This window comes from Rhinolophus ferrumequinum, chromosome 14 (assembly GCF_004115265.2).
Source record: "Rhinolophus ferrumequinum isolate MPI-CBG mRhiFer1 chromosome 14, mRhiFer1_v1.p, whole genome shotgun sequence".
Lineage (NCBI taxonomy): Eukaryota > Metazoa > Chordata > Mammalia > Chiroptera > Rhinolophidae > Rhinolophus > Rhinolophus ferrumequinum.
The window spans coordinates 1,192,517-1,219,930 of record NC_046297.1 but is presented as its reverse complement, the minus strand read 5'-3'; the positions used below and the strand labels follow the sequence as shown (position 1 = coordinate 1,219,930).

Below are 27,414 nucleotides of genomic sequence, written 5' to 3'. Positions count from 1 at the left end.
TTTGGTTCTGGGTTTTACTGAATGGATTACTTTTCATTTTCTGTTTTGTTTTTTACATTTGTAAATATTTCAGAGTGAGCATGTGTTATTTTCATGAGAAAAATGTTATAAAATTACTGAATTTTTGAGCTACCAAAAAGAGACTTTACATGGCACCTCTGACGAGGTGGTCCCTGACAGCCTATAAAACTGTCCTTCCACCACCAACCAGCACGCCCGCCACCTCGCCCCGGCTCTCTGCTTTCACACCATGGCCTCCTGTCACATGTTTCATCTTCATTTTGTTTTGTCTGTCTCCCAACCCGTTTCCCCGAGGGTGTGAGCTGCCGCACAGCCAGGGTTTTCAAGGTATGTCGGTGTCACCAGAACCCAGGACAGTGTCTGGCCCAGAGCAAGTGCACAGTCAATATGCGTTGATGGAATAAACAAGATAACTGGATGAATCATTAGAGAACGAATGACTTTCAGTTACGTGATGTTGGTCAAAGCCCTAAACTCTGCGTCTCACCTTCTTATAAATAAAATGAGGACCATAGCAGGATCCATCTCCTAGAAGTGTGAGGAGAAAATGAGGACGTACTCGTAAGTCCTGAGCATATAATACAATGCCCGGCGCACGGTGACGGCCCTGTGACGTGAGTGACGCTGTTTGTCAGCCGCGCTTTGTCTGCTGGCATTTCTATGGCCCCGTCTCTTGCCCCCCTTCTGGATTATGAGTAATCTTCATCACCGGATGCTTCAGCCAGTTGCTCGTTTTGAACAGCCTTTTACAGAGCTTTGCACGTAGCAGAGACCATGGAACTGTTAATTATTGTAAGTATAAAGTGTAATAATTACCTAAATACTGAAGTTTCTAGTCATGCTTTAGAATGAGAATCTTTCTGGGTAATTTCCTCGATGACCTAATACACAGCAGTACTTATAGCCACAGCGGTAAAGGAGACGGCTGTCACTACACACACACACACGCGTGCACAGGCGTGCACACACGCACACACATGCACACACGCACACATGTGCACACACACGCACACGCACACACCCTGCGCACATCACTACTTAGACCACATGGAGGAGTGGGCAGTGACTACAGGAGAAAGGGTGACAGGTAGCTTTCGTAGACCAGCTGAGAGCTCCCCACCAGGATGCACGCCGGTCCCCACGTCTCTCTTAGGGACAGAGAGCTGGGCCCTTTCAGCTTATGTAGGAAGGGCTGGAAAACCTGAGGTTTCAAATGCGATGCCAGGAGAATAATGGAACGTCCAGGGCCTTAAAGTATTGCCTGATAATGTCTCTCAAGACTCCGAACCAGCGGACACTGTTCTGGCCTGCGGAGCCGGCTCTGTGGCCGAGCCCACGCTGGCCAGTGGCCTTGGCCGGCTGAGCCAACGCTGTGCAGTCCCAGGGCTCCAACACCGTGAATGACAGGGCAGGTGCCTGTGTGCCTTTGCAGGGGACGGCTCAACCTGCCGCCGTAAGGAAGCGGAGGCGATTTTAATGCCTCTGCTTGCACGAAGCATGGAATCATGGTGTCGTACAAAGCGTGAGGTAGAATTAGATGCTTTCTCGAGCCGGGGCCACAATTCAGTGATGTGGCTGGTTACCTTCTCCCCAGGCCCTGCACGGCCCTGTACCCTCCAAGCTCAGCAATGCGATCGCCGCGCTGTTTTGTTCCTTTTGTTTTCACTTTTAGAGGCAGCCAGAGTGACAGGGAAGGGAAGAGCACGAACAGTAGCTTTGCATTTGCTGGGCCTGTCCCTTTGTGGCTGTTTTAGTTTGTGTGATACGTAGTTCTGCTCACAGAACCGAGTTTTATTCTTTCTATTTACACGTCTGGCCACACTCCAAACGCCAGCCGGTATCCCTTGGATTTCCTTCATGTCAGTTCTTAGTGGTTCCTTTTGTTTGTCCTTTCACTTCTCCAGCTTTGTTAACAACCTCCGTGCCATCAGAACTAAAATTCTGCCGTCAGCAGCCAGGCCTCGTCGTAGCCGTTCCTCGCGTTACGAGAAATTTTAAACTAAATAACATGGAACAGCATTTGACTCTCTCAGAGGCCAGCTGTCAAACTAAATTTCGTTCCTGCTAGTGATGAAAAGTGGTTTTACCCAGAGCAAGAGCAGCTGGCACCCGTGCTGGTTTTTAATAAAGACGACGTCCGATTATAAACAACTCCGCAGCCACCTGAGGTGTCCCGATCCCGTGGGATTTCACTACAAGTAACGCGTGTGTAAATGGCACTGCAGTCTGTGCGACACGCAGGGAAGCCACACATGCTCCAGGCCCCCTGAGGGTGCCGTTCCATGAGCACCCCTGCTCCCCGCTCCCTTCAGAGTCTCTGCTTCCTGCGTGCCTTTCGGGGGTGTGGGGATCCCTGCACTTGAGCTCGACGGGTATGTGAGTGGGGAGACCTGGGTGGGGACACGTGCTACACGATGGCAGAGGGAACGAGACCAAGGGCTGCACTAAGGGGGCCGGGTCCCACCCTCCCCTGTGCAGCAGGAGCGGTCAGAATGGGACCATCTTGTACAGAGGAAATCAGAAAAAACCCAGACTGCTTTTGGCAAAGAAATCATGCAGATGGTTTAACAAAATAGTACTGTTGTCGTGCAGTCAGGACAGAGGTCTCACCTGGCTAAACAGAGAGGGTTTCGTGCTGAACCTGTTGCCTGGGGTTCACCTGTAGCTTCTCTGCTCTTGCCAGAAAAGCCATCCGTCTGCCCTGCCCTGGGCCTGGGAACAAAGGATGCAGCTTCTCTGTCAAGAGCACATGCTCAGGCCGGAACCTGTTCCTGGTGCTGACGCCCGGCCGGCTCGTTCCCTCCTGTGGGACGTTGAGGAAGGCGAAAGTGCACAGCGCCTGTGCTTGTCCCCGTTGCCATTCTGTCCATCTGTCACAGCATGCTGCCTGGCGCTGTAGTGACGTGTCTTCCGCTGCAGACCTGGAGAGCCGTGCCCAGCAAAGTGCCTGGCAGGGCCCCAGGATGTGTTTAGTTACTAAGAGAGGATTTCTGTCCTTACCGTGTCAGTTCTGTTGTCATACACGCCTCACATTGTTAGGCCCAATAGCTTAAGATGGAATTTAACGAGTGCGTTTCTTGAGAAGAATGAATGTACCGTGAAGTTTCTCGATTTTTTTTTTACAGACCCATTAGTATGTGCCAGGGGGTCTTCATGCGTGATGGCCCTTGAAAGCCCACAGACGGCTGGGCAGTAAGGATTACTGTGCCCATTGTACAGAGAGGAGAACTGAGGCTCGAGGAAGCACATGGCTCGCCACAGGGGTGTCTGCTGACAAATGGCCAAGTCACTGTCAGTCCTAGAAGCCGCGGGGGGAGGTGGGGACAGGACAGCTAAGAGTGTGTTTTCTTCCCGGGCTGGTGACGCTGCAGCACGTTTCAGGTAGCGTGTCAGCAGGAGTTTCTGAGGCCGTTGAAAAAGGCGCTTTGGGAGGTGGGATGAAATGAGTCTTTGAAGTCAGGTGCCGGAGATTTGAAGATTTGACGTAAGCAGGGCAGCTGCTTCTCGTTGTGTTGTGTTCACCGGCCTGCTCACTGGTCAGCAGAGGCCTGGGCCTCCCAGGCTGGCCCATCCAGGGCCACACCTGTGTCACAGAGCGACGGAGTCACGTCCCTTCCAACCACGTGTGCCCTTGGGGTCTCCTTTTCGACTCTAAGCCAAAGAGAACAGAGGGAAGACAGTGGGCGTCAGTTGCCTCCCCTGTGGGTTCTGGGCGGAGCCACGGCCCCAAGAGGATGCTGATCCCTGCGCCTGCGGGCGGAGCCTACACAGCAGGAGGCACCTGCAGGTGTGACCGCGCAGCGTCTTCAGACGAGGGCGGTTACCTTGAATCAGCGCCGGGGTCCTCATAAGGGGTGGTCGCCCCGGTCAGTGGGAGACGCGTTGCCGAGGGAGGAAGGCGCAGTGCGCCCAGGGACGCGGGGACACAGGTGGCCTCTCAAGCCACAGGGAAGAGACGGCTCCCACCTGACAGCCCCCAGGAGCCAGCCCTGCTGACACCTCGATTTGGGGACGTCCGACCTCCGCAAAGGTCAGTGAATGCGTGTTGTGTGCAGCGCGGAGCTGGTGTGAGGGCCACGGCACACAGGCTCTCCCCGTCCCCTGCGAGCTGTGGAAACGAGACGCGCTGTCTAGGTAAACGCTGCGCGGGGTCCTATTGTCCTGACGACCGCCGTGCGGCCCAAAGGTGTTTGAGCGACGGACGGACACAAACGGCTCAGGGACTCGGCTAGAGGTTCAGGTCAGGGCCTTCACTGCGCCCTGGGATTCTGACACCTGAGACCCTGAGTCTCCTTTTCTATTAATCTGTCTGCAGACGAGGACCAAGCACTGGCCTGCCCTCCTCCTAGGTCTTTATTTAATCAGCTGGCAGGACGACAATTAAAGGAAAGACCTGGCGCATTGTCCGAGGGGGTTCTCGCAGCTCCAACGGACAGAGACCGGTGTTTAAAACACAGTTTCCATCATCTGACCTGTGGAAGAGATAAATTAGGGCTCAGGGCTTCCAGTGCCTTGTTTATCTCAACTGCTCAAATCCAATCGCTTTAATTAAAATGGCAGTGAGAATGCCATTTGTCAGTTTAGACTTTCAGAGGCCGTTGGGGGTTTCATTCCATTACATCCTTTTCATGTTCTAATGTTTGAAGAATCATGGCTTAATTTTCTCAACAGTAAAAAGAAATTTTTCTTCTAGAATGAATAGTTATTGTTTGAACTAACAAGTCACAGAGCAGGCCACAGAACTGGCCACTGCTTCAGGGAGTAGGGGTGGAGACATTTTATAACCATTTTACCTCTGAAGTCTACCTTTACCTGGTTCTGGAAATATAGAGAGACATGATATTGCAACAAGAAGACATAGTCCACGTCAGTAAAGTAGCAAATAGTATGTCTACACCAGCCATGTCCAGTTAGCATTTCCTTGGTGACCCAAGAAGTAACCTGTATGTTCTTGTATTTTCAGGGTCACAAGTGAGGACAAGGACAGCATCCGAGTACCCCAAATGTGGTAAGTAGCCCCACAGGAGATGTGGGTGGTGGAGCCCCATCCATCCTTCACCCCTTCATTCCAGACCCTGCAAACCACCACCCAGAGGCCCCCCCGTTTTCATTCAGGCCATAGCCAATCCGCCTCCCGCCTCCCTTCCTTCCTCCCTCTCTTTTTTCCTTCCTTTCTTCCCTTTATATTTGGAACTCCTGTATGCCCTTAATTATTAAAATTCACAAGTTTTACATGTTGTCCCATTTGCTTTTCCACCAATTCTGTCTCTCTCTCCTACTTGAGAGTTGGGTGGAGGCGTCATGGCCCTTTCTTTCTAAGTGTTCTGTGATATATTTCCTAAGAAAAATTAGATATTTTTTGATGAATTGTCAACAACAAGAAGTTTAACATTGATGCACAATGTTCAGTCCATAGCTCATATTCACATTTTGTCAACTGTCCCGATGAAATTCCTTAGAGCGATTCTTTTCTTAGTCCAGGATCAGCCACTGCCACCAGTGGTCATGTCCGCTTAGCGTCTTTTTCACTGGAACGCGTTCCTGAGCTTTGCTTGCTTTTCGTTGACCTGTCATTACTGAAAAGCACAGCACAGTTATTTTGTAGCAGGCCCCCAGGTTGGGATTTTCTGGCGTTTATTCATTGTTAGATTCAGGCCATGTATTTCTGGCAGGGACACCGATGGTCTCCCTTTGTGCATCCTGTGAGAAGACACACAGTGTTCCCCGAGGTTGGCGACGCGAACTTTGTCACTTTGTCATGTGTTAGCCTCCAGGTCTCTTCACTCAGAAGTCACTGTTTTCCATTTGTAACTAATAAGAAATTGGTAGAGAGACAGCTTGAGCCTACGTGAATATTCTACACCTCATTCACTTTAATCCACTGCGAATGATCCGTTTCTGCATCCATTGGTTTTCTAACTCCATCTTCCTTCCCGTGTTTATGGGGGAGATTGTTCCTTTGGGTCCTCACATTCGTAGGAACCCGGGGGTTTATTTTAGGGTGTCAAATCCATTCCTTTGTTAATCCTCAGGAAGGCCCGGGTTTGATGCCCTCTCGGGAGGATCTCTGCTTCCCAGGCTTGTCGCCGTGCCCTCTGGTCACTCGTCTCGCTCGCCGCGATCCTCATTCCAGGCTCTTCTTGGACCTTCCCTGTCCCCGCTGGAATCGGCCACTCCCATTGAGTGGCTCCTATTTAGAAACAAGGTTTGAGTGCTGTCACTTGGCTCAGTGCTGATAGAGGTACGTACATACATACACACCCCATACCTACATGTGTTTTCCTGTCTGCCTGTCTGTCAGTACATATGAACGACCACAGACTCATCCTGGGACTTCATCTAACCCCCAGCACATGCCAGTCTTTCCAGAGTGGCCCAGCTATTCACTGAAAGAGCTTGAGCCTGACCCCCGATTTCTGACTCTAAGTCAATATTCCAGGCCACTGAGATTTAACTCAGTGTCCAAACCCCTCCATCCGTAGACACGCCCTCCCCTCCCCCGGCCCCAGTCAGTTACGTGGATTGAATGCCTGTCACCTTCATTCTTTCTGCAGGTAAAGGCTGATTAAGGAAAAGGGTACTCTGTGTGCTCGTCTCAGACAAAAGACACACTGCATACTCTTTTTCTAGGTCTCAAAAATGACTGGTGATAATTGTTTTTAAATGCATTTCTTGGCCCAGAAGTGACCTTGCTCTGCAGTGTGGTTCTAGCAGCTCTGAAGTGACCATACTAGCACTTCCTTTTCTCACACATCGTTTGGTGACTTCCTCCTTTTCCTGCAGGCCAAAGATGTTCTCCTCTAAAATGTGAACAACATAACTAGAATGGACACACATCACGTTGTAGCTTCTGTTTTCATTTCATTCACGAGGCACCAGAATGTTTTCACCCCTGTTCCAGTAAGCTTTCACTGGACTATGCGATGAAGCGGCATCTGTTTGTTTCTTTAAACCCTGGCTGGACAGCCTGGAAGGGGGAGGTGAGCATGGGACACATGGACACATGTGTTCTCTCCAGCACATGCTCAGTTTCATGGGCCTTGCAGAGGTTCCGCGTGGCGGCAGGCCCCACCCCCAGCACCCACCGGGCGGAGCGAAGTATCAGCACCACTCGGTACTTGCACCCAGATTTCTGGCGCATTTCTCACGACTGGCTTTAATGGCTCAGGAGCCTGTTACAGGTGTGTACGTGAGTCCAACACTGGCAAAGCCTATTCCAGGGCGAACTCTGGGGAAAGAGAGACCAGGAGGCCGGAAACTGCAGGTAGGACTTGATTGAAGAGGGGCGTTGACGGCACAGCAGACAGTTGGTTCTGGTCCCGCCCGAGGCCGAGCCGGAGTGCTGACCCAGACCCTCCCGCTGCCACCTGGACCCACAGAGAAGTGGCCCACGTTCCGCAGGGGCTCGGATTCTGGATGTCGAGCACCCATGGAACTGGAGCAGAGAAAGTAGGGAAAGGATATTTCAGATGAAACTAGAAGCATTTGCAAAGAGAAAGGGAGTGGAAGAGACAGCGCAAGGCGTTGCAGGTTCTGAGAAAGGAGAAGATGATTCCGTTATGTCCCTGGCGACCAGGAGAAGGATCACAAGATGGGACACACAACGAAACATGACTCTGAGTTTCCCAGTTCCCCAAAGAGAAGTGGCCTCTCGGTTAATGCAGGACAGACTAACCGCCACCTGTAACCCAGCCCAGTGAAGCTCTTCTGTTTGGGTTTTGAGTGTGTTTGGTTTGTGCATTTCCATGACAGCTCAAGATAATGTTTCATTGACTCCATGCTTCCTGCAGAAAGAGCTTTGCTCACTCCCAACTAATTATTTCTGTTATAAAGTGCTTTGCATATTGTTAAGTACGGGTGCTAGAACGAAAGACATTCAAATGTCAGATGCCATCAAGATTCGGGTGTCCCCGCTCCACTGACCAGACGGCCAGTCCCCTCGTACAAGCTGGAGGTCCTGTGAGACCACGTCCCATGTGACCCTTGAGGAAGCAGTCTGCCTTCTCACAACCTTGACATTTCGGAGCTGGAAGAGACTTGGAATAATCGAGTTAAATAATTTCACTTAACAGGTTAGGGAACCGAGCCCCAGAAAAACAACATGTAACACCAACTGATAACCTTTCCTACCTGAGGATAAAAGTAATTCATTTGGCCTAAAAGATAGAAAGCTTTTAGCAAATGCTAGAGTTTTTAAACAGTGATTTTAAAATTTTTCTACTCTATAAATGTGTTCCGGTGCTGAGGTCGAATTGATTTTTCAAGGTTGCTATCAAAATGCACATACCTCTCAGAGACATCCAGGCTTGTGCATTTTAAGCTAAGCCAGCTGACAGCTGAGATCTTGGAAACAGAACACAATCCAGAAGCCTTTAGCTTGAAAGGCAGGAGACAGGGCCAGGGCGACAACCAAGGGTGCTGGGGGGGCGCAGAGGGAGCCACCCTATGGACTCACGGTTTGCCTGGGGCCAGTCCCATCCCCAGACATATGCCCACTGGAGTGAAGGCGGCCCTGACGCTGAAACCGCGGCACAGCGCATGCTTTGTGGCAAACAGGAAGTGACAAAAATAACTACCTTTTCAACCAAAGGAGATTTAAATGGTGCACTATGAATTTCTCATTGTAATGTGGGATCTCAGCTCCTGCTCCCTGCACAAGAACCAGGATATGGAGAGGCCAAAAAGAAAACACCCACGGAGCCCTGGATAGGGGAGTCACACCACTATAGTCTCGCTGGCGGCGGGGCTGGAGACACAGGAAGCGGGAGCCACATGATCTGCAATCCACCGATGGCTTCTCTGCCAACCACAACTCCTTGCTAACTGCAATGCACCCTTGCTAGCTCAGCCACGGAACTTGTATCAGTAGCCAATAGCTGATGCCCAACCAGCCACAGCCGACGGCCATCTACTACCCGAGCCAGCACCCCTCCACGTGAGGCTGAGAGCCTGGAAACTGCTTTCTGGGGCTCTGTCCCCACTTTCCACCCCTACAGGGTCTCACCTCACAATCTACGACAAGCGTCTTCTGCGAGGGTCCCTGTGCCGTATTAGCCTATAGGCACCTACGGAAGGAAAGAAACAGTAGTCGTAGGAACCAACAATGGCAAATCCCTTCCATCTGGGAGGATACACGCTAGCTTTTTGTCCTGGGAAAGGAGTGTCGCTGCCACTTGCACCTTTCCCAGTTTGTGGTAGCAGACCTCTATGGCAGTGCTTGGGGTCCCTTGCGTAGTTTCAACATTTAACAGAACAGGGGACCCCATAATAGGCCATAGCGAGAGCACATAGGTTCCCCGCAAAATCATCCCGGTATCGGGACCTCAGTATACTAACTAAAGTCACTTGCGGTGGCCACTGGGCCACCATCCCTGGCATCACTCGCAAATCATGAGTCAAACCGGCCCCCCATGGGGCTATCAGGCCCAACCATCGACAGTGGGGGCTTTTGACCTGCCAGGGCCAAGTCCATTGCTGCCGTTCCCCTGCTTTCAAGCATGTGGGTGCTGGCAGCAAAATGTTTCCTTTCCTGCCGTAGCCTGGATTTAACAGAGTCTCACTTGTGGTAACTTGTAATTGAATGGGAGCGGCCGTTCGATGTAGCAGAGCTTCCACTGGTGTGGGCCCTCCCTTCTGTGGTCTCTCATTCAGGACTCTCAGGACGTCCCATAAACGCGAGGCCCAGTCACACATCGTGGGAGGGTGTTTTGACACCCGGAGGCCTTGCTTCAAAAGGCTGCTATAGCGTTCAATCATGCCAGCTGCTTGTGGGTTATACGGCGTGTGAAACAACCATTGCACATCCATCCTGGCAGCCCAGCGCTGCACTTCTTGCCCCGTAAAATGGGTACCTCTGTCACTTTCAGTGACTTGGGGGTGACCATAGAGGGCACACAGCCGTGTAAGAGCGACCACTGTATGCCGCTGATCCACAGCCGGACATGGCCAAGCAAACATCAACCCCGTAGCAGTGTCCACTGCTGTAAATGCGCATATCGCATTGCGGGCCTTAGGCAGGGGTCCAATGTAATCCACTTGCCAGCGAGTGAGGGGCACCCTCCCTGCGTAATCTGCTGTGTCTCCCAGGGGAGCCTCTGCCTTTGGGGGCTGTCCTGGGCACAGACGGCACAGTCATAACAGGCATCTGCTATCTCCTGCCCTTTCAAAGGCAGACCCCAGCGTCTGCTCACCTGCCACATGGTTCAGCTTCCGGCGTGCTGCAATTTCCTATGCAGCCATTGGGCCACATCAGTGGTGGGGGCCCGTTCTAACCATGGGACCCGTGCTAGGGCATCTGCTTCATCATTACCTCGGGACACTAAGGGGGAGTGACCTGTGACATGCATTAGGGTCACCCCCTTTCTCTGCCCTAGGTCCCAGAGGTCCTGCCACATGGCTTGATCCCACAGTGGACGGTGTCCTACCAACCAGTTTTGGTGTTTCCACGTAGGGAGCCACAACGTTAGGTCCCGGAACACCGCCCAGCTGTCAGTACAAATAACTAGGGGCCCGGGCTCGTGGCTGATTACCATCCACACGGCCCGTAGCTCAGCCCACTGGCTACTCTGGCCCGTCCCAGTATCAAACCAAGTGGTGTCTGTTTTGGGCTGCACACCAATAGCCGTCCAAACAGCTGCAGCTCCTCGGCTAGAACCATCGGTGAACCAGGCATCCTCAGGTACTGTGGACTGTCCTTCTATGTAGGGCAAGGGCTCCAAGTCCTCCCCTCTAGGCAGAGCGCTTGGCTCAGCCTGGGCCACAAGCTCCAAGGCCCCAGGACCTGTTGTAGCTCTGTGCTCAAAGGGCTTGAACTAAGGGTGCTCCGTTGCTCTAAGTAGGCACCCCACTTGGCGAGGGTGGTGGTCTGTGCCACCCCCGTTTTGGGTCCCTGGGTCACGTACGGACCCACCCCTGGACAGGATAGGTTGTTCGAACCAACACCCATGCCGTTCCTGTGATGGCTTCTGTGGCCACTAGGGCTGCGTACACAGCAGCCAGCTGTTTCTCTATTAGAGAGTAGTGGACCTCCGCTCCTTTCCATAATTGGGACCAAAATCCCACTGGCAACCGGAGACACTCCTGCCATTGCCAGAGGCCTCATCCGTACCCCTCTTGGGTTATGTGAACATCAAGTTCAAATGGGCGGCCGGGGTCCACTACTTGCAGAGCCTGTGCCTGCTGCACTGCCCGTTTTGTGGCAACGAAGCCTTGCTCTGTAGCCTCTGTCCAATCCCATGAGGCCCCCTTTTTTATCATGTTATACAAGGGCCTTGCCGTTTGTCCTAAATGGGGTACATACGCCCACCAATACCCCAGCAGACCCAGATAATACATCTGCAATTGGGAGACCTTGGTTGGCTGGGGAAAGGCTTATATTTTGTCAATAATCGCCTCAGTTATGACCTTTGTCTTACCCGACCGCACAACACCCAAAAACTTGACGGATAAGCCAGGGCCTTGGACCTTTTCCTCATTCACTGCCCAGCCACGTGACTTCAGGTGGCGGAGAAGAGAAGGAGCTGCTTGCTCTAAACCTGAAAGAGAATGAGATGTTAATAAAATGTCATCAACATCATGAAACAAGGCCAAAGAGGACGGGCGATCCCACTGTGCCAAATCCTGGGCCACGAGCCCGTGGCAGATAGTGGGGCTGTGCAAGTATCCTTGCGGAAGGACTTGAAAAGTCCACTGCCGCCCGTCCCAAGTAAAAGCAAACTGCTCTTGACACTCGGGTGCAATGTCAATGGAGAAAAAAGCATTGGCCAAGTCCACTACATAGTGATATGTCCCCAGGCGGACAGTCAGACGATCCATCAAATCATGTATTGAAGGCACTGCAGCGTGCAAGGGTGGCGTCACCTTATTTAACTCCCTATAGTCCACAGTCATTCGCCAGGTCCCATCTGGCTTCTTGACCGGCCATACTGGGGAGTTAAAGGGACTGTGCGTTGGCCTCACAATATGTGCCTTCTCCAATTCCAATATTGTATGACCAATCTCCTCCTACCCTCCTGGCAGGCGGTGCTGTCGCACTGTAACCACGCACCGGGGCTGTGGCAACACTTGAGGAGGGTGGTGAGCATGCCCGCGTGTCACCGCTTTCACCACCCGGATCCGGAGACGGAACTCTCCTACCGACGTCTGTAAGCTGAGGCCATGTAGCACGTCCACCCCTAGAATATACTCCGGAACGGGGGAGACATACACCTTGTAGGTACGAGGGGGAAGCCTTCCTATACCCAGTGGTAAGGAAACAGCTTTCACAGTCCCAGTCTTTCCCCCGTAGCCATCAATGCAGATTGCTGGTCTGGGGAACAGTTCTGGGTTCCCATAAATAAGACTGCAGTCTGCACCAGTGTCCACTAGGGCCAAAACCCTCTGCACATTAGAAGGGGACAAATGTATGGACAGTTCCACGTGGGGCCTCCGGTCCCTGCTCGTCCCCTCTGACCCGGTACCTTGGCCCCACCCTTAATCAAGCTGGAAGGAGTCGGCCTCAAGCGGCCGCACGAAGTCCTGGAGGGACACGGGTCGTGCTTTCCCAGACTTCTCCTTTAGGCTTCTCCGGAATTGCTGTTCCCGAGCAACTGTTTCCCAAGTTCCAACAGGAGTGCATTGGGTTGCCGGTCTATCTTCTTCTGATCCACCCTTGCTGCCACGAGATCACACCACGTCTGTGCACGTGTTACTCTCTGAGGCCCGCGACCTCGCCCCTTTACCTTTGGTTTGGGCTTCCAGGTCTCAACTGCGCGGACCTTCTGTCTTAACTTCCTTCGCCTCCAGCTTTCAACATCCCCTACAGTGGCCATGGCAGTTGTAACTTCATGGATCCGTCACCCTACATAAGGTGTAAGAATAGCAACCAAGGACCCAAAAGCACTCGCAGGTGCAGTATCCAAAACCAGATCTCTCATGCTGGCTGTAAAAAGCTCGTCATCCGACCCCTGCATATTAGTGTTGAAAATAGCGTGTCTCATACCCATTTCACGGATGATTTGCGTAAGTTCCGTGTATGACTGCCATTGACTCACAGTGTCTGGCAGCTCGCCAGCCTGTCCCCATACTGTGAGTACCGCAGCAGTGAGCCACTCCATTAGAGAGTGGTTGCCCTGGTCGTGGGCCAACCTATGGCAGTTCTGTAACCTTTGTCGCAGGGACGGATGCACTGTCATGAAGGCTAGCTTTTCCATCTCGCCTGGGGAGCAGAGAATGTTGTCTGCTCCCTCATCCCATAAACGTAGTAGCCAAGCCGAGACTGGCTCTCCAGGGCGCTGTCGGTACCGCCTCCCCAGCTCCTGCAACTCAGTGGGAGTGTAAGGGGTGCAGGTTGTGAACTCAGTCACAGCTGGGTTGCCTGCAGCAACACCCCCAGGACACAAAGGTTGCTCACATTTCACCCTTTGCTTCAAGATTGGGTGGGTTTGGGGGTTGGGAGCTACATTGTCTCCACTGGCTTCCTCCGCCTCTGCCTCAGCGTCTCCACTGTGGGGCTCATCCTCTAACAGGCGGACCCGAGCTCCCAGCACCTCCAATCGGGACACCTGGTCCCGCACCTGGGCTGTTCCAGCAAGCGCTTCCCCCGAGTTACGATGCACCGCGGTGAGAACCTCTTCTAACCCGCGGTCCTGGGCTTCCAGCGCCTCCCCCCGGGGCTGCTGGTCCAGCACCTGAGCTATTTCATTAAGCCCGTCCTCCATGTTACGATGCAAAGCAGTGAGGAACATCCAGCCCACACGGCCGGCTGTCCCCTTCGCCTCCTCCAGCAACCGCTCAGCCAGAGCCTGGAGGGCCCTCTCCACGCTGGCCGGAGAGCCGTCCATGTGCTCCCACCCCTCCTCGGGGGGTCCAACCTCTGAGAACAGTGGCTACGAGCTACCGCACACTGTGTGGGGGCCACACGTCCTTCTGCCCAGAGTCAGACCCGGAATCCTGCTCGCCGGGCCAGGCGTCCGATTGGGTGGAGGCCTCGTTGTAAACGATCCACAACTCCAGGAGTCCCCGGCAGCAGCAGGCCACCAAGAGGAAGATGACACCTGCTTTGGCCAACAGGGCAGCGTGCCATCCGGAGGCTCAAGAGGACCACCAATTCACCGAGGGGTCATGTTTCTCCCAGGCAGGTCGTTTCCTGTTCCCGGCGCCGCTCCTCACCGGCTTCCCGAGACTCAGAGTTCATACGCACAAGCTACTTCCCCATCCTTTGGAGATCTTTGGCCGGCACCATACCCTGCTCGCGAAACTGAGCTTTCATACGTACAAACTGCTCCATTACCCCTTTGGGGATTCTGGCCGGCATCATACCCTGCTCGCTGTGCCATGTGTCATGCAGGGACTCAGCTCCTGCTCCCCGCACAAGAACGCAGGACACGGTGAGGCCAAAAAGGAATACCCACGGAGCCATAGATAGGGGAGTCATACCACTATAGTCTCGCTGGCGGCTGGGTTGGAGACAGGAAGCAGAATCCACATGATCCACAATGTGCGGTCAGCTTCTCTGCCAACCAACCAACTCCTTGGTAATCCAGGCTTGCTAGCACAGCCTTGGCAGTTATACCAGTGGCTAATGGCTAACGGGTAACAGCTGATGGCCAACTGGTTACAGCTGGTGGCCATCTACTACCGGAGCCGGCACCTTTCCAGGTGAGGCCGAGAGCCTGGAAACTGCTCTCTGGGACTCTGTCCCCACACTCATATATCAATTAGATTGCAAACTAGAAAGTCACGGATAACAAGGACACCTCCCTATGTCACTGCAGGGACTGTTTAAAAATAGGAGGCCGCCAGAAAACAGGAGCAGCGCAATCAGCACTGAGAAGAGGGGCAGCAGCGACGTCACGTGAGCATCTGGGCATTAAATGCGCCGTTCACATCAGACAGCGCTCTCCGGATGCTGTGTGATCCACAGCCACATACACACTCAAGCGGGAACGTTTCCAGTGTCAAATTTATAAAAAGTCTTCTTATATTTAGGAGAAAATGGACTCTGGTCACCGCCTCATTCCACAGTCTTTGTTCATTAAATGGAAAGCACCTTGACAAGGTACGTACAACGTCTGTGTACAAACTTGGGTCATTCTGGGAAGTGACAGGACTGTTTCACCTGGCCCCCACTCCCAGGAACGGTAAGCTTTCTGAGGCTAAGCAAAGAATATTCTCAGGAAAGAATCAGCCAGCAAAGGCAAACCCTGGCTAACATCAGAAATGGTTGAAGTGTTTGTTAGATCTAATTCAGCAAGTCTGAGGTGGGACTCAGGAATGAGCAGGGCCCCTCGGCACCTTAAATGTTCACGGTCATGGGCCGTGTGGACCTGCGAGAAACAGTGTGACGCTGTGGCTAAGGACGTGTGACACAAAATCAGTCTCTAGAATGTCAGGTCCAGACATGAAGCTGTTTCACCCAAAATGGCCCGGCCCTGACTGTCATGTCACCTCATCCATGTTGTTGTATGAAGGTTTTAATGAAAATTTCTGGTCTCAATAATCGTCTCATTTCAACCAACTGTAGAATCCTGGGGCAGAAGAGCACCAGGAAAACAGTCATTTCAAGTGACCCACAAAACAGGGACATGGTGCCCCTCAGGCAGCTGCTGCAGCTCGAGGGTGGGGCGTCCTTGTAGCCGGGAAATGGGACTGTGACGCTGTGACACTGTGACACTTCTCCAGCGGGTGCGTGGGGCGGCGGCCCCTCAGCTGTCCGCCCCGCACCCACCTGATGGGGAGCCCTGCGCGTCGGCCTCACCTTGGCCGTGTGGCCCAGGTGGTCAGGCCATAGAAAGTGCCGGCGTCTGGGGGCCGATGTCCGGGGGCCACAGCAGCGCGTCAGGAGCTGTTTTTCCAAACGAGAAGAACTGTGTGATGAAAAGCGCGTGACTCTTGCCCCAGCTCCAAAGGCGGCTCTGTGTTGCATCTGCCCGAGTTTGAACATAAGCAGATGCGCTGGGCGAGGCCAGCCCGAGGGCGAACCCCTGACACTGGGACAGCACATCCTGCGCGTCCCACGCAGACCGGCCGCCTGACCGCGGAGGGAGCGCGTGGAAGCGCCGCGACCCAGCGCGGGCAGCGGCCCCTTTCTTGATGGCGGAACCTGCAAAGTGCAGCGACTCAGGAAACATGTACTGTTACTACTTGGTGGAGAATGTGCCGGGGCGCCCTGAGTACCTGCGCACCTGGAAACTGGACGGGCGGATTGCTGTGGCGCTCGTTTCCCGCGTGTGGCCACCCACGTCCCCCTTCTCCGGCAGCGCAGTGTCTGGACTCTGCTGACGGCCCTGATCTTCTGCATTTTCCGGGGGGGGGGCGGTATCACGGGGGTAAGCAGGGCGCCCGCGAGCTTCCTGGGTCCTCCGTGCTGCCCTCGCTCTGCCTGGACCGATGCCCGCGGGCTGCAGCTGTGCGAACCCACGGGGTGGGGCCCACGGCGGGCGCTGGGCCCCGTGGGGCCACGCGGAGCGCACCCCTCCCCGTCAGACCCGGCCTCGTCCCGGGGGCAGTGAGAGGGCAGTCGGTGCCGGCCAGGCCTGAGTCTGGCCAGACCGCGGTCACCTGGGAGGTGGCAGGAGTCACGGGACGTCCCCGCCACGGCTGTGCAGACCGGGGGGCTCCCGCGGGCGGCCGTGACTGCGGACGCCGTGGGCGGCCATGCGGCGGCGGAGGAAGCCCCGCGCGGGCCAGGGCCGGACGGGCCGCGGCTGCCCGGCTCAGGCTGCTCATCTGCTCGCACCGGACGCTCTTCGGCGTGGTCTCGGGGGGCTGTGCCTCCAAAGGCCCCTGAACACACCCCGTGCCTTCAGTGGCCGGTGCTGCCACGTGGGCATCTCCGCTCGCGAGTCTACGTGGAGCTGAGCACCAGACGCCTTATCGCGAAGAGGGAGCCGTCCCCACCGGCACCTCCTCCCACCTGCATCCCGCTCAGGACGAAACACCGACGGCCGGTGTCCTGTCCGTGTCCCACCATAGGGCCCCTCCGGCCTGCCTGGGGACAGGGCCCCGTGCAGCTGCCCAGTGACCCGAGACACCCGCACCCCAGCAGTGTCCGGGGCCCTGTTTAGTAACCCGGGGGACGCCTGGCACGTCTGCCTGGGTCACGTGAACCGACGCTGACTCCAGGTTTACTGCCCCTCCCCCCGCTGCCCCACGTGGCTGCTTTGCTGCAGAATTGCTGGTAACAACCCAAACCGGTCAGGTTAGCCAACTGAAAACTATGTTCTTCCCTTTTTGGTCTGGCACCTTCCGGATCCGTTCCCTTAGATTCCCGGAGCCTGCGTGCCACAAAGTACCTGTTTCTTCCAATGTTTGACATTGTAACTAACTCCTCTGCAGAGTAGGCTGGGATATGAGAGCAGTTTTCACACCCGGAGACAATCCACTGTGTTAAGAATGAGGCAAGAGTTCTGCTAACTTCTCCTTTGTGAGAGAACTCCAGAAGTTTCCACAGCGTCTTTAAACAAGGCGGAAACAGCCTCCCCAGACGGGGAAAGGCGATAGGTCAGCTCAGAGGGGACTGGGGTGGGGCCAGCGGAGCCCATCAGCCTCCCGTTTCACTGGCCTGTGTGTCCAGGGCAAACGCTGTGTTTCGCAGTAGAGACCTAATGGGGCTGTGAGCTAACGGACCTTGAAATTCAGCGGCGGACTGGGTCAGACGCGGGCCTCGCGCCTGGCTTCTTCAGACCTGTGTCTGCGAAAGCGAGAAAATCCACAGTCCCCAGTTCTCGGCAAACGCCCAAGCCAAGCAAGCATGGCTGTAAGCTGTGAGTTTCCTTAAGCTCTCACGTATTGGTAGAAGTGATACCCCCGCCCACAGCCTGTGGGGTCCTCACATCTTTCCTGCAGCCGTGCCCCAGCCCCTGGACCCCCCAAAGCCTGGCCTGCAACTGCATCTTTATTCCAGGTGCCAGTTTAATCCTATTTTGTCCCCGTGTGCCATTAACTATCAAATACATGCCTCTTTAACGGACGAGACTTCACCCAGTCTCAGCGGGACAGACAGATCCATCATTCCCGGCTCTCCGGCTCCACTCGCTCAGGGCTCTTAGTTGCCCAGAAAGCAACTCTGTCTGACAGTCACCAAAACAAGCACATACAGAGGGTAATGGGTGACCCACTGAATCACTGGGTGGCATCCAATCCCTTTGTGACTTACCTTTGAACTTAAGTTTCACGCATCTCCTTCATGGACACTGGGCTCCAGTTCCAGAATAATTAATTCATTTTCCCAAACGTGCTGTGCTCTGTCACACTGCGTGCCTTTGCAGAAGCCGTACTTCTGCCTAAAACGCTCCTTGCTTGCTGTTCACCTGTTAACCTCCCCTTTGTCTCATGCATTACCTGCTCTGTAGTCTCCCCTGCCAACCCCAGGCAGCGTCCTCACTCATCCAGAAAGTGATCTGTCTTCTTCCCCAGAGGTGATGCCCTGACACGCCCCGCCCTGCTCAGGGCAGCTGCCTGAAACCGCTTTTGTGCAGTCATGCTTCCTGCTCCGTCCTTGGTCACAGCCATGCCATCTAGCTAGCAGTCACACGGTTCTCCCTGTGACATGGCCGGCTGGATATACTTGCTAAGTCAGGCAGACACACAGCAGATTTGGGCCTCAGGCACTGCAGCGTTTTCCTTTTGTGTTCCATGGTGATCAGGGTAGTAAAGGCCACCTCTGTCAGCCACAGCCTAAATACTATCACAAATGTGTGTGCATCATTCACGGAGTAAGACCAGCATGTCCGTGAGCCACTTCTCTGTTCTCTTATTTATTGACAGTTTAATTACAGCACAATGAATTGGTGGAAAGTACAGATGATGCAATCATGGAAAAAGCCAGTTAACCCTCCCTAGGTTAAGACACTTACAGCAGACAAAAACGCGCTACCCCAACCCCTCCTCGAATGGAAACAACATAAATTAACAAATACAGAACAAATCCCGGCACAGCCCTTCACTCTGACCACCATGGCTGGGACCACGCGGGTGATCCTAGCCTGTGACACGCGTGTTGTAAACACAAGCACTTGTGGGAAAGTCCGGTCCTGGTGATGGTCTACATCGGTGAGGTTAATGGCATGACCCCTTGACCTTCAAGGACGTAACAGTACAAGGAGTCCAGAGATGGCAGCTTGGGGAGCTGGTCCATGGACTCGTCAAACAGTTTACTTAGCAATGTGCTATGAGGCCTTGCTTTACGGATAAAGACAACTTGTGAATAGTGAATAACAAACACTGTTCAATGTAGTGATCAGTAAAACCAATGACAAAATTAATTAAGCACCACAGAATTTTGCCTGATTGTATCTGACAGTCATAACACACATTAGCACCATTGATTTAGCCTTATATTTGCACACAAAAGAGCTCTGTGTTTGTCAGTACAAGCTATCTGAAAGGATACAACATCTGCCGGGTTTAGGATGGTATAAACGTCTAGAACCCTGTGCGGGCAGAGACCACCAACTCACAAACCTGAACGCCCATTCAGCAGATGTTTCACATCTTCCTTTCCTTGCACACAAAAGGCTACTTGTTAATCAACAACTTACTGAGACCGTGGAGTGTGATGTGAACCCAGAACCTTAAAGTTAGATGGTAACACACTCTCCACAACTGAACATATCATGGGAGTTAAAATATTGTCAGACAACAAAAAGATAATGGCCTAAAGATTTAATTTTCTAGTATTTTTCTCTGCTTCACAGTTCAATGTTATTTGAATAAAGTCTGCGTTAATTTTATGCATTATAGTCTCTTTACTTCGCACAACCACAACAGAGAATGGAATAAATGATTTTCATAGGAGGCTATAAAATGTGTATTGTTTACCCAAGAGACCATTTTCCTTTGTAATTTCTTCTTTCTCATTCTGACTCTGAAAGATAAATGTGCAATTTTAAATATATATATATATAGTATTTGCCTAAATCAATGGGATTAGCCCCCGCCCCCCTTAATCTCTTAGTGACGTGCGTATTTCCCAGTCTCGGTTACGGAGGGCGTGTAGAGGGGCCGTGACCGCCTTCATCATCGTACTGATCCACCGTTGGAACCAAGATGGTGTCAGTTCCGGCATACGAGTGTTGAAACCTCTCGAAGACAGGTCACCACCCTGGTGGAGCAGGCGGTTTGCTCAGAGTCAATGAGCGAGTCTTTTAAAAAACCATCCATAGACTCTGGACTAATTCGATTTTATGTTGTCGAGAAAAGCTAAGTTTCTTCCAAGTTATAGTCACGCAAAATTGAACTAGCAGTAAACTCCATTTATTTCCCTCCAATAGTGTAAAAACAGGATATATTTGTTTAAAATTGTATACTTAAGAACAAAATTTTTCATGACCTTGAGCCCAAAACCAATGCTTACGGGTGAGTCTCCAACCCCTGAAAATAGAGGTCGATCGACGTGCCAATGCAGACGCACAGCACAGAGCGGCCACCCACACCCCACTCTCTTTCCCTCTCTTTACTATCTACGTATTTTACAAAGAGAAACAGACCCAAGGATGGAGGTTTCAGGCATTTGTGTACTCACGATGTGCCTTAAACAACACTGTATTGTGGTATTTAGTTTTGTGTAATTATGTACACACAGTCTCCAAAAGCAAACTTCTGTAGCTGGCATCCCAAAGACAACAGTGTCTCACTATCCTCCAGGGAACAGCTCGACAAAGGTGGAGCCCCACACAGGTGTGCGGAACGAGTGGGTCTGCGTCCTCGCGTGAAACTGAAGGGACGGAGGCTAGGTCCTGGGCACCATGTCGGACGTGCCATGCTGCCCCGTTCTGCTCTTCTCAGAGGGAAGGGAAATCAAATCGGTAAAAACAAGGAGCAGGAGAATGTGGAAAAGCATGCAAATATAGGTGCAGACTGCACACAACACTAAAGACCAAATCCCTGCCAGCCACCGGTGTCTTCAGGTGACACACACAAAGCAAACAGATAATTTCACAATTGGAGGGGCAGCAGAAGCAGGCTCACAGTCCTGCGTGCTGGGACATCCTGTCTGGAAGTAGCAGAGTAGCTAAGACTGTGTGTGATGTGTCGTACGTGGGACACTATAAAGGCCGAACAGAGTCCATGCCAGATACAAAAGAAGTGACAGAACTAAACACCTCGTTGTATCCAGGCAAGGGTATGAAAGAAGAGCTGTGCGGAGACACGTGATAATGTGGTCTTTGTGGTATTATGTCAGTGGTCCCGAAACCGAGGACACGATTTAATGATTGAATCATTCATTCAAGGGAAGTGTGTTTTACCTTCACAACCCGGCTGCCAAGAGACAGAGAGGAAACGAGCTCACACGGGCATCACGTGAGCACTTGACACATGTATCCTAGTGACACTGAGACAGCTCACACCCAGCCTCATTCATCCACGTCTTAGCAAGAAGTACACACTCACATGAAAGCTCGCCAGTGCCAGCAGCGCCGTCTCCCAGCCGCGGAAAAGCGCCCCGTGGTCACATGTGAGGCCCATCACAAAGTCTCACACCCGGATCTAGTCTAGCTATGGACTGAAGGCTACAGAAAAGTCTGCTCTTTGAGGGATCTTTTTTCGTGGAGAAAAACAAGAGGATAACACACTCAAGGAACATCTTTGTAAGTCAAAAAGTTAATCATTTTATTCGGGGTCACCGTTCTGTCCTGGTTCTATGAGGGTTCATGACCTCTTGCTCAGAAGCTGAATGGCTTACCACGATGCAGGGATCCCACTTTCATATTTCTACTGACTTTCCCCTCCCTTCTTACGGGCTTGAAGTCCAGCTCTGAAGCTCAGCTCACACATGGCAGTTACATGGATCACACATCCTTCTAGTGTACACTCGGCTGACGTGTGCCCTTGAATGCAAGGACATGTGCGTGCAAACCTGACGCTCACGCCCAAAGTTAGTGTAAGATACAGTCTAAGACACTCTGCTCTTTACATTGGAAAGGCATCGGCTCTTCAGACATCTCTGAAAATCAGCATCTTCCATCTCTTAACTTTTTATACTTATTATGCACTGACCGTGAGCTACTGAGACATTTTCCTTAGAGCGTCCGCTGTGCGTAGCTGGGAAGGGCAGTGTGACAACCCTCAGGAGCTCAGACCCTCAGTGCGTGTAAAGAATTAGCTTTGTTCTGAAACCACTGCAGGTCGTGTCCCGTTACAAGCTCACAATCGTGTTTAAAAATTGAAGGCTGCTACTTCAGTCTTCAACCAAAAAATTGACAGAAATTTTACAAAATGACATCTGGTTTTCACCCAATTTCTGTGTTTGTCAGATCGTCTGCGATCTTAGGCTTTACATACTATCCACTTCAATTTCAAAGGAGACACTATATAAAATATTGAAAGAAAGATTTGTAACTGGATGTTGTTACTCTGACCTGAAATAGCTCAGGATTATTTCAGAATGACACCAAAGGAAAGGAATGGAAAGCAATCCACGCAGTACATGTTGGACGAAGGCTTCCGTCAGCGACACGGGGACCTGACGCGGCGTCTCCGAGACAGCGTGGGCCACTGTCCTGTGTTCTGGGGGTGGAGGGAGGTTTCTGTCCCAGGACCTGCTTTCCTCAGGAGAGTCCACGTCACCATCTTTCCCGCTGTGCCTACCGACACCCACCTGTGACCCGTTGGCCTGGACAGCAGCGCACGGGCGTTGTGCCCTCGTGCCCACCGGCTGGTGACGTCCAGGGCGCAGTGCGGCCAGGCTGCAGCCGCCTCTGTCCTCTCCTTACTCCTGCTAAGCAGCCCAGCAGCGGCCCGGAGCAACACCGCGCTTTCCTGCTTAGCACTCACCTTCCTCTTCCTCCATTTCCCTGATGTTGGCCGGCATCACATTCAGCTTTTTTGCGTGAGGTGTGGTGCTGCGTTCTCCATCTATAAGGTCCTGATTTTCACATAGAACTGGTCACACTCCTCTGAGGAGCTGTGGTTGCCTCCCAGGTGACGAGAACCAGCCACTTAGACGCACGGCGCTCTGGGAGCTGGAGCCGCGGGGGCAGGATGTCAGCCGCACACAGCAACGCTTCCTGTCGTCTGTCACTCGTGTTACTGAGGGCATGTTGTGTCGTCTGCACGGCCCACCCCCACGGTGGAGCTGGCCACATCCTCATCCGCGTCGCACTTGTAAATCACGCACAGAAAGGGAATAAAAGCGTACAGTGTGTGAAACAAACCGCGTGCGGACAGGAAAAGATTACACGCGGTCTGACAGTAAAAGGAACATCTGCTTGATCCAGCCGGCCCGTCTCTGGCCTGCATCACGCAGTCACTATTGTGTGAACGATGACTTGGTAACTGGTGCCGACCGGCTCAGGAAAGCCTTGCCCTGTGACTGGTAACAGGACTCGTCCTCTTTCATGCCACCGAGTCCGCTTCCTTATCTGCTCCCTTTGCAGCTGTGAGGGGCACCCCCACCCCTGTCCTGACCCCAGGTCCGCAGACAGTGCCCCCAGACAGGGCGACAGCTAAATCCTGCTCCTGCACGAAGGTCTGGGTGGCCGTGCTGGTCCGAGGAGGGCAGACTGACCGCTGCTTTAATGCTTCCTCCGGTCCTTCAATCACACACAGAACGACAGTCTTGGGTTAACATGATAAACTATCAATTTGCGTAAGGATCACCACCTCGCTTCCAGGTGCGTTTCTATCGAAGCAACGAAAAACCACGGCCTAGAAGGAAAATTGGGGTTGTGGTCCCGCTGTGTGTTCATGCTGGTGGGGAAAGCCTGGTCTGCACTCCCGCGTGTCCGCGCCGGGAGCTGACAGCCGCTGGACAACGCGAGTCTCCCGAGGCTGGCTGGCCCGTCGTGGGCTGGCCCATGGACCGTCCCCTGTCCCCTCCACACCCCACGGCACTGAGCTGCGCCCCAGCCCCCAGGGGAGAGGAGGACGCCCGGCACCGAGCGCCCCACGCTCGGACTGTCGCACGTGGCGTTTTCTCCTCTCGCGGTCTCAGCTGGAACATAAATGCCCTGGTGAAGAGAGAAGCCGCGTGTGCCTTTTCTTATCCCATGACTCTCATCTCACAGTGAAGTAAACACGACCCAACGCTGAGCCTGATGTGTGCAGGGTTGAAGCGCAGGGGACAACCCTCCCTGTGAAAGCCATCGTCCTTTTCTAGCCCTTAGATACTTACAGTCTCAGGATGAGTCAGGATATTGTGATAAATGAGTAAACAGGCAAATGGCTTCTGCTTCAGTTTCTTTCTCATTTGAGAGAAAAGAACATCAGTTCTCAGTGTTGACGGGATCCGCGGTGACTCACCCGTGTCCCAAAACGCCACGGTTCCTCATCCGAATCTTTAGCAAAATGAAATTTCCAGTCATTTTCCCCCCTAAAAGGATTAAAGCCTCCCCGGCAAGCACTGTGTCAATGAGCTGTGCGCCCAGGCCCCCGCTCGGCGGGGTGACAGCTGGCTCCCAGCACCGCCCAGAGCAGAGCAGGAGGGAGGCTGCGGGCTGACTGGCCCCCCGCGTGGCGGCCCTCACGCACCTGCCCCGCCCGTCCAGACGCAGTGCGCACCGCAGAATGTTTGGCCGTAAACCCACTCCTTTCTTCGCCTTACATTGTAGTGTCCAGGTTGTAAGAAGTAACCGTCCGCAAGGCTTCACCACGTGCCACCCAGCATTGATTCCCAAATGCTTTGCCAACCAACCCAGTCATAACATGCAGCCGAAGGCGTTCTCATTTCCATGCCGCGTGGAGGAGAAATACAAATTCAAGGCAGCCAACCTGTCCACTTCCAAACAAGAAGTTATACCTACACTCATTAAAAATCATCTGGAAATCTGCATCATCAGCAAATGAGTAAGAAATTCTCACCAGTATAAAATTCCTGCTTTACATAAAAGCCACACTGGCAATTCAAGTATTGTGAGGATTTTTTTTCTCTTATAGTTTTATATTTGTCCTAAAATGATGAATTTAGACTTGAAATTACATTATAGGAAAATGAAAAGTCCCTTCTCCCTCCGGGGCTCTGGAGTGCATGTGACAGCAGAGCGTCCATGTGTCCATCCACTCGAGGCAAACAGCGTCCACTCACCAGGAGTTCAGAGAACAGTTCCCACCCAGTGGAGGAGCGGCAGAGGCGTCCTCCATCTGCGCATTTGCAAGTTCAAGGCCAGAGGGCACCGACAGAGCAGGGCTCTCCAAGGACAACTGCCACAGAAGACAACGGGTAAGAGCCAGCCAGCGGATGGGAAACCAAGTTCCAGGCAAGCTGCTCACTGTCTCCAGAGGATCTCCTCACACTCGGGCGTCCCCACGAAGCCAGGGCCTGGCTCCTGGGGGCTCCTCGGTGGGGGGCTCCCTCTGACTGTCTCTACAAGGTCACAGCCCAGCAGCCAGACGCCTCCCATGGCAAGAAGCAGCTCGGAAAATCAACAGCGAAGTCTGTTGGGTGCTGGCTTTTCTCTAGGAAAAAATACCAGTACAAACCTGCTCCACAGGTCACGCGAAAGTGGCGGCACTGGTGCCGGGACGAGTCAGCGCCACGGTGAGCGGCTCTGCGGCCTGTGGGCTCTGTCAGCGGTCAGACGGGTGCCAGCCGTCGGCAGCCATGCCAACCCTTGGAGAACTACGGCGGCCGTGCGGCAGGTGATGGGCGCCCAGCCACACCTACCTGCATGCACCTGTCAGACGGCGAGGGCCCTGCCTGGACCAAGGCACGCTAAACTGTCATGCGATGGGTTTTCAAACAGAAATGCGATGCATCTAACAACAACGAACAAGACAGGCCATTATCAGCATTTGTTCCAATAAAATTTCACTCTTACAAGATACTTAATAAAATACCTTTTTATTTGCCAGGAAATTGTTTGGCAAGTAACATCATCTCTGTGTGTCATAAATGCATTTCTGCAGTACCGTAAGTCACTTAAAAATTACATGGGGTTATAGGATATCTGCTTTAAAAACCTGACCTTCCTGAAGCTGTGCCTGGCGTCCCCACCGCCCGTCCTGCAAACCACCACACAGCAAAGCTGACGACCCTGCGACTCCGAAAGCTGGTCTGACAGTTCCCAAAGGGTTACACTGACGTGTCACTAGTGTCAAATAGCCATCTGAGACAACTGGCGCTTCAGACCACGTCAGGGACATACTGCTTCTTGCTCCCTCTAACGAATATTCCCGACAGACCAGGGAAGGCCGGGGCAATGGCCTAAAACAGCTTGGGGGGGGTCACCACAGTGACACGGGCGAGGTGGCAGAAGGGCAGAGACACTTCCGAACAATGCGAAGGTCCTGTCTGAATCTCACTCTGAGTATACATGGTACGGACACGGACACATGGCTGAGACCAGCTGTAGAAAACGAAAAATGGGTGTCTCATTAAGGCTGTTACTATATTGCAGAGATTTTGGCCCCTTGTGTTCTGGAAAACGGCAGTCCCGACAGTGGCTTCCTGTGCGTCCCCACCCCGCCTGACACAAGGACACACACACGAGACTTTCCCGAGCAGTCAGAGCTCTCTTCTTTGGAGACAAAGCTGTTTTGGGTCTTCACACTTTCCTGAAAGTTCAGTTGTGGGTTTTCTGTGTAACCTCCTTCACTTTTCTTTGTGGGTTTTCTGTTTTGCTTCCCTCCCCCTCCCCCCAAGAATTGGGCTCAGACTTCAGAAGGAAAATCCTGTTAGAAACCTCTGAGAAGAACCTTTTCTTCTTGTTTCCCTCTTCTCGGGTTACTCCTGAAAATGTACTGGGCATTGAGCGTGCAGAGGGCAGGCCTACAGCTGAAGGGCGAAGAACAAGGGCAGAGAAAGGCGGGGGCGGCGCATCACGGAGCCTCCCGCGGCTGCACTTCCACTCACGTGCGGGGCCGGCCGCCCCGCGGGCCGCGCCAGCCTGCTGCTAGCCAGGAACCAGCAGAACACAACGGCTCTCGTCTCGGACCTCAAGTTAGCACAAACTCCTGGGGAAGACGGAGGCCGAGCCTTCACACCCACTCCTGCATCGAGCGCTTACAGTACAGTATGTGCCGCGGCGTCCCTTTCCGCTTGAACTGGACCACGGTGTAGAGCAGGACCAGCAGGCACAGGGCCAGCGTGCACGGGATGACCACCGCGATGGCCCGCACGGTGCTGGCCGTGTTGTCCAGCTTGATGACGATGTCCACGTCGTCCGGCGCGCTCGGGCTGTCCTTGTCTCTGTCTGTGGGGCCCTCGCAGCCCATGAAGTCCTTGAGAATGGACCTGGGGTAGCCGGGCTCCACCTTCAGGATCTGGTTGTTGAATTTCCAGTAGTCCTTTCCTTTGTAGAAGTACGTGAAGCCTGTGGGCAGAGGACAGCACACAGGCACCACTCATTTGGGGAAGTGCACGTGCACAGACGCTTAACTCAGTCGGCTACGTGAGAGGTGCATTTGACAGCCCCTCCGTCTGTGCAGGGAGCAGACGCTCCTCTGAGCCCAGCCGCAGGTGCAGGAGGGTCTGGC

At 53.2% G+C, this 27,414-nt stretch overlaps 1 protein-coding gene across 1 annotated transcript in view; it reads right to left on the bottom strand.

Annotated features, from left to right (window-relative positions):
- Positions 1–18,797: 18,797 nt before the first annotated feature.
- MMP16 (matrix metallopeptidase 16) overlaps positions 18,798–27,414 on the bottom strand; it is a 162,402-nt gene continuing 153,785 nt past the window's right edge. The window contains 1 exon segment of the mRNA XM_033126614.1: positions 18,798–27,251. Within this exon segment, the coding sequence (XP_032982505.1) occupies positions 26,917–27,251 (335 nt within the window). The 3' untranslated portion in view covers positions 18,798–26,916.